The sequence below is a fragment of the Eumetopias jubatus genome, unplaced genomic scaffold, assembly GCF_037043125.1.
Source record: "Eumetopias jubatus isolate StellerSeaLion01/CBP00866 unplaced genomic scaffold, mEumJub1_p1.0 scaffold_8, whole genome shotgun sequence".
NCBI classification, from domain to species: domain Eukaryota; kingdom Metazoa; phylum Chordata; class Mammalia; order Carnivora; family Otariidae; genus Eumetopias; species Eumetopias jubatus.
Window position 1 is genome coordinate 15,777,410 of NW_028274814.1, and position 12,425 is coordinate 15,789,834.

At 40.0% G+C, this 12,425-nt stretch overlaps 1 protein-coding gene across 2 annotated transcripts in view; it reads left to right on the plus strand.

Annotated features, from left to right (window-relative positions):
* NEBL (nebulette) overlaps positions 1 to 12,425 on the plus strand; it is a 345,724-nt gene that overhangs the window by 306,413 nt on the left and 26,886 nt on the right. Inside the window, exons 20-26 of one of the 2 annotated variants that reach the window (XM_028114188.2) lie at positions 1,861 to 1,953; positions 3,265 to 3,357; positions 4,902 to 4,994; positions 6,237 to 6,341; positions 7,364 to 7,535; positions 10,123 to 10,215; positions 11,470 to 11,619. In XM_028114188.2, the coding sequence (XP_027969989.1) occupies positions 1,861 to 1,953; positions 3,265 to 3,357; positions 4,902 to 4,994; positions 6,237 to 6,341; positions 7,364 to 7,535; positions 10,123 to 10,215; positions 11,470 to 11,619 (799 nt within the window). The remainder of the gene's footprint in view (positions 1 to 1,860; positions 1,954 to 3,264; positions 3,358 to 4,901; positions 4,995 to 6,236; positions 6,342 to 7,363; positions 7,536 to 10,122; positions 10,216 to 11,469; positions 11,620 to 12,425) is intronic. The other variant, XM_028114189.2, reaches the window with a different exon arrangement.

Genomic DNA, 12,425 nt, shown 5'->3' on the forward strand with positions numbered 1-12,425 from the left:
AAGTTGGGGTGGATTTTGTGAGGAAGCTTCTTCCTGGCAGAGCAAACCGAATCTGTTCAGGGTCCAAGTCCCGGTCAAGGAAGGGAAGGTTTAGTGTGATGAGTGCGTGGGGTAAAAGGTGGCAAGGACCTGATGGTGCAGAGAGAAGTTGTAATTTGGGCCCTAAGGAAGCAAGTCGGGAGTCCCGCTGTTTCCCAAAGTGTGGTTCACGTATAAGTGGCAGGTGCTCCGCCCGTGAGCAGGCCTTGGTTTAGGGATTAAATTGTTTTAATGTGTCCCTTTTTCTAAAAGAATAGGTTAGTAGTTTTCAGTGTGTCAGAGAAACATAACACCTCCTTAAAATAACTTTATTTGCAAATAATAGTGAGTTAATTTAATGAAAGGCTAATATTGGCAATCATAGCACTCTTGATAGCCGGCCTGGCATACGGCCAGGGATGTGCACACGGTAGAAACTGGGACCATACTGGAGTCGCAGGAAGAATGTGGACCCGGGTCTGCTGGCTGGATCTCAGCTCCAGCCCTTACCTGCTGTATAACTTTTACAAACCACCCACCTCTCCCAGCCTGAACTTCCTTACCTATGAAACAGGGACGAGGGTATTAAGTGAGATCTTGCTTGGAGAGCACTTAACATGTTTGTGAATGGATGAAAACAAGACAGGAAGAGTCGCCAATATCAGCTTTACGTCCCCAAACTTACATCCACTGCCAAGTGGCTCCAACAGTTTCTCCACATCTGTCATGCGGTCAGCAGATTTTTCCCCCTCCCAGCTCTACCCGGAGTAATCTTTCCTCATATCCTGCCATCGGTAGAGATTACACTGGACCTTTTCTCACTTTAACTAAGACCATTCATTATCCCGGACACAGAATCTGCCCAAACTCTCAACTACATGTCACAGCACAAAGAAAGGTGCCCACTGAGGAAAGCAGCCCCCCGGAGGGGGCCTGACTCTTCGTCATTTATTTCCCAGCTGATCAAACTTCTCTTCGCTGTCATGTTCACGGCTGAGGGTGCGCAGCTCAAGTCCATTTTATCTGCAGGCCCCTCAGGTCTTGTGATATCTCGCAAGAAAAACAAATTCCCTTCTACTAAATTTAAATTCCAGGAAATCATTAAGCTGTGGAGTTCCTCATCATAGGATTTTAACCTCCAGTTTTACTTTTTGCCTGTCAAAAATTCACTGGATGGACATGCCATTCTGTTTCTTTGTGCTGGATGCTCATTTATTTCCTGGGGTGTCATGGAATTGCTGGAAAACTGACCACAAATGTTGGGGTCTGATCCTCCCAGCCAAAAAAGAGAACCTCTTATGCAGTAGGTAAGGCAAATTTCCATAATGCTAGTCAGAGGACAGGCCTGTCATTGTGGGAACTTTGTAGAGAAGGGAAACTTTGAGGTTCAGGGGCGTTTCCATAGTGACAGTCTGTCACGAAGGTGCAAGCATGGGACTGGGGCAGCCCTCGTTGCTATGATAAGAATGTACACTTTTTATTGTTAAGTATAAAATAGTAATTTGATAGTGTTGCTTTAGTGCTATGAAGAAATGGATTCACAGAAGGCGTAATTTCTTATTACTGATGACAGCCAAACTCAGGCCGCCATTACATAACACAATTCGAAGGAGCACCGCCAAAAGGTGGCATTCAAAACATGTGGACAAGAAGGACCTCAGAGTCTGGGATGAGTGTAATGGAGACGTCTGTTAGCGATACATAGTTCACTTTGCAATCCTAATGAAGCTTTTAACTGATGGATACTTTGTAGCCGCGTGGCATTTCCTTTTAGTCTGTTCTGGAGGATGGGTGCATACCTCCTTTGCATAACTCCACACTGTCTTGCACCTTGTCTTGCAGCTCCAGTACAAAGAGCAGTGCCACAAAGCCACGCCGGTGAGCGTCACACCGGAGATGGAGAGGGTGAGGAGAAACCAGGAGCAACTGAGTACGGCAAGTGGTTCTGTGTTCTCTTCTGTTGGCAAGCGTTATGCATTTTTATTCTTCACGGTGCTCTCTGAAAAGCTTAAGCCCTCCATGGGCTGGATGCGCCTTTTCATGGTCACGTGCTCAAGGGCATGCCCTTTGGTTCTCTCCTGCGATCCAGGAAATGTGGGACTGTCTTGCTATAATTTAGCCATGGTTGTTTATTCAAGAAATCTTCAGTAAGCACCCCAATCTGCCAGGCATTCCACTGGCAGACAAAGATGGGTGGGAGCTGGTTTCCTATCCTCATGGACCTCATAGTTGAGTAGGTAAATCTCTACTTTCAGGGAAGGACCTGGAGAGAAGTGGGTCTGTTGTCAATTTGAGAAAAAAAAAATTATCTGTTAGAATAGAACAAAAGAAGACTCGGCTTGGCTGGGGTTCGAAGACATAAGGTCAGGGCAGGGAACCTATAGATAAAATGGAAAACATTAGTCAATCATCAGTAATCTATTGCTAATAAAGCAATGAGAGTTCACAATCAGGAGGTACCTCTGATAGGGCTCCTGTGCTCAGTGCTTTATATGAAGCCATGAGGTCGGCACAATTTATTTTTCTGGTTTGCAGGTGCAGAAAACTGATTCTTGGGGAGGTCAGAGGACATGCCAGGAACCTATAGTGTGAAAGGCAGACCTGGGATTTGAACCCAGGCCTCCCTCAATTCAGAAAGCCCTTTCAAAGGTGCCCCCTACTAGTTATTTTTCCCATTTTTTGGACCCTTTCATGGAACTTTTACCAAAATAAATAATAGCCTTCTTCTTCCTCAACAGGGAATTTTGAAAGGCTTTAAAATTTGAGTGTGAGTTCTTCCAGGTGGAGGAGAAAAATCAGGCTGAATACTGCTTTATTCTTATAATACCCCCAGAATGTGGTAGGAGCCAGGAGTCTTTAGCTTCTTTTGAAAGCCTCAGGTCAGAATGAGAGTAAATGGCCTTCCCTGGGCTTCCCCGGTAACCTTGCTATGGTTCTCTTGGAGTGACTTCATTCCCTGGTTTCTCTCATATTTCCATGGCTTTTAGTTATGGAATTTGCAATTAGCTTCGGTATTGGACAGCAAAGTATGTATCGAAAAATCATTGTAAAGAAGCACAGCTGACATTTTGTGCTTGCCACGTCAGAAGAATCAGGATCCAGGTGTAGATATGAACTGAAAGGTGGCTGCCTAACTACAGTGGGGGAAAACGTGTAAAGATAGGGTCAATTTTGAGGTTCCTCCTCTGCGGTGTGTCAGGGGAGACCGTTCTACCCTCTATTAAAATTCTCCCTTATCCTCCGCAGGTAAAATACAAAGGAGAAATTAAACAGGCAACGGCCATTTCTGATCCACCAGAGCTGAAGAGAGCTAAGGAAAACCAGAAGAACATCAGCAATGTGTGACCTTAGTAGCCTTTTTTTCTTATGATAGCAAATGTATTATCAACATGTCAATGAAGGGATTGTGTTGATAACATTTTCATAACCTTGTGTTGACAATTCTGCTCTCCATGGACGGCCAGTTGACTTGAAAGGTTGCAGGGTCTGAGGTGTGGTGGGTACAGCCAGGCATTCTCTGCTCTAGCATTCCTAGTGACCGCCAGCACGATTTTTGTCTATCCATCACTGGGTGTCCCTCTCATCTTGTCTGCACGTTTCCAGTTACCGTGGTTCCCCTAAGGGATGCAGCGGTAGCTTCTAGCATCTTGGCCCTTCAGATAAGCTTTCCTCCTGCCTTTCCTACTAGTATGTGTTCTTGTTCATTAGCCTGTCCTGTCCCATCACGCACTCCCAGCTACTGTCGCTTTATTTTTGGGCGATGTCTTGGGGGCAATTATGAAGTGTGCATGCCTGAAGAGATCACATGGGATGGGACCCACGGGGGCTGTCAGTTTTTACTCAGGCACCAACTCCTGGCCTATTCTTAATCCCCTTCTGTTTCTGTAATCCATGGCTGTAGTTGACTGAGAGAATCCTTTTTTGAAGTCATTAACATATAGATTGGGTTCTCTGGAAGAGGAAACCTGGAAATCTATTAGGTTCAAAGAAATCTTTTATTCCTCAAACCTTTAAAGTCTTACGAGCAGATTATAAGACAAAGGCAGGCCATTTTTTGGCACTTTGCCTCACAACTGTGTTTTGGAGAAGTAGATGCTCAACTTTTCCTGATATATGTAGAATCACGGTTGACATAACTTCATTAATCTCAGAAAGGAACATGGTTACTGAGAAGGAGAATAGAGTAGTGGGAAGCATGCTGGCCTGTTTGTGGATGACGTTGGTCACTATTTAGGCATCTTTTCAAAAGTTCTGACGTTGGTCACTATTTAGACATCTTTTCAAAAGTTCTGCTGCAGTTAATTACTGACAAACCGTAGCAGTACATGGGTAGGAGTACCTTTAAGTAATATCCACGAAGACATTTCTTCTCCTATTCCTTTGTGATACAATGCTTCTGACAGCTTTACTGATGGTATGCCCATATATTTGAGTACATTCGCAGTGACTCCATTCCCAGGGATTCATGCTACGGGATGAATGAAACTAGATTGATTTAAAATGCAAGCATTTTAAGTATGGTTAGCCCTCTAGATAGCATTCTCTTTTTTCATAGTTCCCTTTTCTTGGCTAGCTCTTTATTTATTTATTTTTTATTTTTATTTTTTAAAGATTTTATTTATTTATTTGACAGAGAGAGCAAGAGAGCAGAAGCAGAGGGAGTAGCAGAGGGAGAAGGAGAAGCACGCTCCCCACTGAACAGGGAGCCCCATGCAGGGCTCGATCCCAGGACCCTGGGATCATGACCTGACCTGAAGGCAGATGCTTAATGGACTGAGCCACCCAGGCACCTGTTGGCTAGCTCTTTAAAATAGCTACTGTGAGACTCCTATTTAGTTGAATTGATTCACAGTCCTCTTATTTTTTATTCTCTGAAATGATAGGTTTATTATAAAGGTCAGCTGGGAAGAGCTACAGCTTTAAGTGTAACTCCTGAAATGGAAAGAGTGAAGAAGAACCAAGAAAATATTAGTTCGGCAAGTGGTTTTATTCGTTTTGGTCTGTTATAAAGGATGCATCCGTTATTATTTACTTGCAGTCCTGTTTTTTTTTTCTTGTGAAAATAAAATGTATTTTCAAGCAACATTTGTGATACACGCAGTAAGTACATGTGTTATTTCAGATGACTTCCATTGCAAAACTTGATGTTATCCTGCAACCCTTCATTGCTATTTCCAGATGTGACCAATGGTTACATTCAAAGCTTAGTTTTAAACTATATCATGCTCATTTAAACAGTGATTCATGTTATTTTAGCCAGTGTCTTTGAAAGTGGTAAAGTCTTTGATGCGGAAGTTAAATAAGTTGTCATTTTGCAGATGTATTTCACTGACTGTGGATTGTCAAATGTTCTCAGCAAAACAAAATCAGAAATGACTCGTTACTCCAGAGTAAGATGTAGAGGAAAAAAAAAATCTTTCAATGCATTGAATACAGAATTCAGTTACTCATTAAAGTCCCATGTGCACCTCATTGTCTTATTTGGATAGTACACTTTCTCTTAGTAAGTATCAGGGCTTTAGTTCCAAATTGCACATATGTGCTCAGGTCCTCAGTAATGGCCATCCTGATGTCATGCATAACCAGCTTCATGAACAGCAGTGTTCTGCTGGTCAGCCGTCAAGAAGAACTTTCTTATGCCTGGGAATCAGCACTTAGGTTTAACAGTTTATAGCTTTCCAGTGGCATTTCTGCCCAGAGATGCTGACTGTATTTGACATAAACTACCTTTAAGCTGTGGCTGCTTACAAGGAAATTCGATTTGATACTCCTTGCTTCTTATCCTCTACGGCGGGGAAAAAAAAGAAAAGGAAATAGAGGGATGCTTGGGCTTGGTACGCATTCTTCAACAGTGTTACGGTGGAAAATGGGGAAATCCTAGAAACAGGAAAATACATTTAGCCTTCATTTGGTTTGGATTTTTCCTATTTAATTTAAGTGTGATAACCACTTTTCCTGACTACATTGTTAGTGGATCTTGGTCATTCACACATCTGTTCTCAAAGACAGTCTTTGCTGTAGCTTTTCAAGGTGAACTTTGAGAGTAAAATTTTAGATTGTTACCCTAGAATGGTAGGTAATTCACTGAACAACTTCGCGGGGAAAGAATTTGTGAATATGTTGGATGTGTTTCACTCATTTGGAAAGTTTGAAAGCTACATAATATTTTTTCTTATAATTGTCTTATTGTTAAGTACATTCTACTATTTACTTTGCAGGTAAAATATACCCAGGACCATAAACAGATGAAAGGTAGACCAAGTCTGATTTTAGATACACCTGGTCTGAGATATGTCAAAGAAGCACAAAATCATATTTCAATGGTAGGGTACAACCAGCTCCTTCTTCTCATGACTAAAACATACTAAGGAATGGCCCCACCAAGTGTACTGACGGCGTCGTTCACCATTAATCTGGATAACTAACAAAGCATGAATACAAAACAAAATGTGGTTGGGCCCATCCTTTTGGGGGGACTTTCTAATCACACTGGAATGTAATGGACATATTTAGTCTAATAAAGTAATTTTTCTCAGTGATATTTTGGGTGTGTTTTTATTTCTAACATGACTACTATAAATGCGTTTTATGAAGAACATTTGCTTGGACTTCTTTTCAATTAATTTTAAGACAGAGTTTGGTATGTTTACGTGTTGCAAAGAATATAAAAAATGTGTATGTTTTTTAAAGCAGTTTCATGAGATACAATTTATATGTGATAAGGTTTACTCATTTAAAGTGTACAATTCAGTGGTCTATAGTAAAATTTACAGATCCAGTATCAGAACATGAAAAAAGTGTATGTTTTAAGTATATATGTCCACTTTTGTAATAATATACAAAAATTATATATGTAATTATTTGTAACTCTCAATCTAATTTTAAATAATACTGTTTTCTTGGATAATTGTGTGGAAATAACATATCATTTTAATACCTGTTAAAGGTTCAAAGATAGAAAATGAATTGGTATCTAAGTTAGTACATTTTAGGGAATTACCAGGATTAAAAAAAATATATATATCTTTTAAACCTTCTCCCTGATATACTACACTGGTTTATATATAAAAGAGCTGCTAACCATAATGATGAAAAACATTGTGAAAGTATCAGTGCTTGATATCTGATGCTAGGACGCTGACATTTCAGACACTATTTTTGGAGTACTTGAAAAAGATACATATATGTGGAAAATAATCTAGGTGCAGTTGAATCTAGATGCAGTTGATTCTAGAAACATATATGTGGAAAATAATCTAGATGCAGTTGCCATATCAAAATTTTGTGAGGTATGTAATAATCAGGAAATTCCAGTTTGAGTTAATGTTGTTTTTCCTTTTTTCAGGTAAAATATCATGAAGATTTTGAAAAGACAAAGGGAAGGGGCTTTACTCCTGTTGTAGATGACCCCGTGACGGAGCGAGTGAGGAAGAACACCCAAGTGGTCAGCGATGCGGCCTACAAAGGAGTCCATCCTCACATCGTGGAGATGGACAGGAGACCTGGAATCATTGTCGGTAAGCTGATGGTCTTTCTCTGCAGGCCCACACAGTCAAAAAGATTGTCCTTGGCCTAGCTTTTGAATCGGCCTCCTTATTCACTAGACTCCTCCTCAAGTGTTTGATGTGGTGCCCAACTGAAAATGAACCACAGGCTAAGTGCTACTGCTGGTGCCATGTTGAATGGGATCCATGGTACTTGCCGGGTTATCAGTGCCAATCCTTTCTATTATTGGACGTTCTCTGTCTTTAATAAACTTTCTACCCTTAAGAGTGTTCTTACTTGTTAAGCAAAGAAGCAGCCCAAATATCAGACGTGAGTGATAACAAAGGTTGAACAATTATTTTGTTTTCCTTTCGCTTATGTGTTTGATCAATGCACTGTACTGCAGACATTGTCTACATGGGGGACAGAAATAACAGAAATAATCCCATTTTGGTCCTTTTACCACAAATAAAAGTGCCAGAGAGATTCTGATGGTATTCCATAATATGAATAGCTTATGTTTTTTTGAATATTATCTCTGAATGGGGATAATCGGGAGCTGTCTACAAGCACCATAAATCTGAGACAAAGGAAACTTTTCACTGTTCTTTTTCTCATCTGTCTGGGGACATCCTAGGAACGTAGTATTGAATGGCGGCTGAGACAGCAGTGATCATCCCAGAGTCCTAGGCAGGGCTAGAAAAACAATTATTGACTTTTCAATACATATCAGTGACCCATACTTCCAAATGACTATTGTCGGTATTTTTGTAGCTAGTCCAATCCTAAAGCTCAGATAATATTTTTGGGAATCATTCCACATGCTCATCCATAATCTTCACAGGGAAGAGTTTAGTTTTTGGAACTAGTGAAAGGCCGTTTAGAGGTGGGCTGGGTGAGGGAAGTGTGTATCTGACTGGGTAATGTCTTAATGTAAAGCAACAGTACTGAGGTCAAGGCTCTAAGTTCCTTGAATGATTTAGTTAAGTCTGAAAATCCTTTCCACAGAGGGATTCCACACCCATTTGCACACTATTGATAGCTCTTGCACATCTTCCAAAGGTGATCGTGTAAAAGGATCACAGTAAGTTGGATGGATGGGTTGAGATGTTTTCATTGAAAGTAACATGGAGTTAATTTCATTGCTTTGGATTAACATCTCACAAGGGATATGAGTCCAATTCATCCCTTGAGGGTGGAGACCCTGACGGTGCACAGCTTACACTGGGGTCCTCTGCCCTAGATCAGGGGCCAGGAATGAGGGTGAAATTCTTGTTAGAAACTGGGAGATTGTCTAGAATTGAGCTCTCAGAATTAAGTACTCACTACCTTTGGGATAAAAATCATTATTTTTTTTAAAAAGCTTCATATATGTCTCTAAATTATTCCCTTATTGGGTAATCTGGAAGTCACTTTATTTCTTCTTATTGGGGGAGACTGTTTTCCATTGAGGACTTTCCTCTGAAGCCGTAAAATGAAGTACATTCAATAAGTGAACTTCTGAGCCAGGCAGGGAAATGCAGGTTTGGAGATTTCCTGAGCAGTTCAGACTAAGCCAATTTGTGCTGCTTTGATTTTTGCTGGAGGCTCTGCTATTTACTAGTTGTGTAACCATGGCCCGGCTAACTTGATCTCTCTATGCCTTAGTTTCCCCATTTATAAAACGGGGATGGTAATAGTTCCTACTTAAATATGGCATGAAGCATAAGTGACTTATGTTGTAATGGACGGTAGTGCCCAGCACATAATACAAATTACAGATACTCAGAGCTCCACTTCCAGCTCATTAATTAATTGTTTTTATTCAAGCTCCATTTTAGTCCATAGCTAGATTTTTCACTCTCCTGTTGTGAATACTGTACTGTGCAGATCATTTTAGGACCTGAGCACCATTAGTTGGAGACACGGGTAAACCTGGAAGTTACTGTATTTGGATTTTGCCTCCAACTCAGATAGGAGAGTGAATTGGCTTGCTTGGTCTGATTGCTAAGTATGGCAGTGAACACATCTCTGGTCCTTTGAGAGCTGGAAACTGCTCCTTGCTCATCTTTCCATCGCTCACCGTTCCTTGCTCAGTGCTGTGCTTTATTGCACTTTTCCAAAAAATGTGTCTTGTGTGGGTTAGCTTGCACTCACGGGCTCCCAATGAAAGGTGGGCTTGCCACTTACCTACATTTCAAACACTTATTTCGGGGAGAGAAGTTTTTGTTCTTTGTTTTCTCAGACAAAAACCTCTCAGTCACTTCCTATGAATTACTCACGTGTCCTTGATCAGGAGTTTAAATCAAACATTGTACCTCTTTCAGCGTGTGGAGAGCACGAGGGGGGGGGTTCAGGGAGGCGGGGAGTTGTCCGGTGTGTTGGGTGATGAGTCACAGGCTCCAGATGGAAGGTCAATGAAGGATAAACCAGGCAACTGAAGTTTGCTCACAAAGTTTTCTTGCTAAATCCTTGTGAATGTGACTGTCCCTTTGTTCTCCTCTGAAGTCTGCAGGGCAATGGGTTTGCTTATTACTGGTTTGCTGATTACATGCATCTTTTTCCAGACTTGCACTTGACTCTGATGCTGACTTTTTAAAATTCATTCTTGATTTGTTGATTTCTTCTTTTTGGTAAAAGACCTCAAAGTTTGGCGTACAGATCCTGGCTCCATCTTCGACCTTGATCCCCTGGAAGACAATATTCAGTCTAGAAGTCTCCATATGCTCTCTGGTACTGCTTACATTTTGAGTTCCTCCCCATTTACGTGGTTTTGTCCTGAGAGTGAAGCTACTCTAAGTGGTAGAAGCTCATGGTACCAATTGTGTGATGTAAATTTTAAAGTTGAGGATTTGAAAAACCAAAAAAAAAAAAAAAATGCTCTGCTGCTTTAAAATACCATTAATCATTTATGAAAACAAACTTTCCAAAGGGGATTTTTAATGTATCTTAGATTCGTTTGTTCTAGATTCACTTAGAAAGGTGTCCAGAGATTCCTGATGTCTGCTTTTCATTAGTGAATGCGGTTTTATAGGTTTTCTGGGCTTTCAAATGCAGTTATTTGGACTGCACTAAAGTGCTGAGACATACAGGTTTGTTTCATGGAAAACACTGTTCCAACATTTTAAAGGTAGATGTTAAGATTTATATATAAAACAGCAGGGAGGTTTTCTATATAGCATCATGAACGTGTTAAAATAAAATAGACTTTTAGGTACCTTTAAAATGTATCTCTGAGTGTTTGTATAATGCAAAATTTACAGTGTATAGATATGCAAGTTTATCTGACTTTTAATTTAGACTGCATATTTCTAATTAAAAGCAAAACCTGAATGGTTTGGTTGTTTGGGTACAGTGATAGCATGGTTTGACATTTCAGACTTTCAGATAGTATTTAACAAACTGAAGCTTTGACAGTTATGCAGTTATTTTAAACAATATAAATAGATGTGTCATATCGTTTGGGTCTGACTCTAACCCCTGATTTATACTCTACATTTAATTACTGACATTAATGAAATTGAAAGCCCACGGCAAAGTAGGAACTCGAATACTTTTGTAGTCAGTTTGATCCGCATAATCAGCCAAATTGTCATTAAATTTTTGGAAGATAAAGAAAAGGCAACAAATGCTGTATGCTTGGGGATTCTTGAAAGCAATTATATCTAACCAGATGTTATGTTTGATAGAAATATTTTAGTTTGCCAGTGTTTTCTTAGTTCTTGTCCATTTCCCATCCCCCATTTCTCCTTTAAAATCTAGACTTACAATGAGTATAAACCATTGTTCAGCAATGTATGCTGACTTTGGTAGTAGGTGACTAGAGCTTATAATAGTTGAGCTTTGGGATTTTTATTTAGTAAGAAACTGTTTTTCTTCCTTGTTAAACTTTTAAGTAATTTTTCTCTTCTTTCTTTCTTTCTTTTTTTTTTTTTTGGTTCTTCAAGTCACTTAATCACAAATCTGAAATTTTTCCCTCCAATATAGAAAAGGCGAATCACTATAGGAGACACCGTTCTCGATCTCACTCGAGCAGTACTTTTGGTACAGGTCTGGGAGATGACAAATCAGAAATATCCGAGATTTACCCTAGTTTTTCATGCTGCAGTGAGGTAACCAGACGGTCGGATGAAGGAGGTAGCAAACATTAACCAGTCTTGGAGAACAATAATTCATTTTGTAAATATGTCACAAGTGCGTCTAACATTCTTCACCTTTGCACAAACACATAGCCTGGGTGTATTTGAAAATTTTAAATTCTGTTTAGAAAGTTGAGTCCTTTTCTTTTAAACTACTAATTTGCATTCCTGCATGTTTGTTTTTCCTGTTTTACTTCCCTATTTTCACCACCAATGGATCTTTAATAACAAAAGGGTCTTGGGACCTGCTACATGAATCTGTTTCACAGTTGGATGTGATGTACACAGCCTGAGTACACAGCCTGAGTGCACACTGGAGTTCTGTGGAGTTTGTATCTGATCTCCATTAAGGAAAATCCATCTTACAGTTATATTTGAGTGGCTAAGAGGGGTTGCTATGAATTTGTGTGCATTTACAGTATCAATATACATTTGCAGACAGAGCTAGATCTTGCCTAAAACAAATTGGATGTGATACTTGAAATATGAGATTTTTTTTAAAGTGGAAAATACTGTTGATTGTTAATAATCTTCCCTATATTTCCTGTAGTCATCCTCGCTTCTGTTTTCTGCATCCAAGCTGGTGGATTAGGTCTAGATCTTTTAGTTGAAATTGTTCTGGATGTTAAACGAACCCTGTGGATAAAGGTCTTATTGATATTTAAGACTACGGTGTGGCTACATTTTAGTGCCATGGGCAGTGGGGTAAGGGGCCAGAAACACATAAGAACTACTGGAATCCTGAATTTCCTTTTTAACCACAGAGGTTGTATTGCTGAAATAAATCCCTAAGGCAGGCAGTTT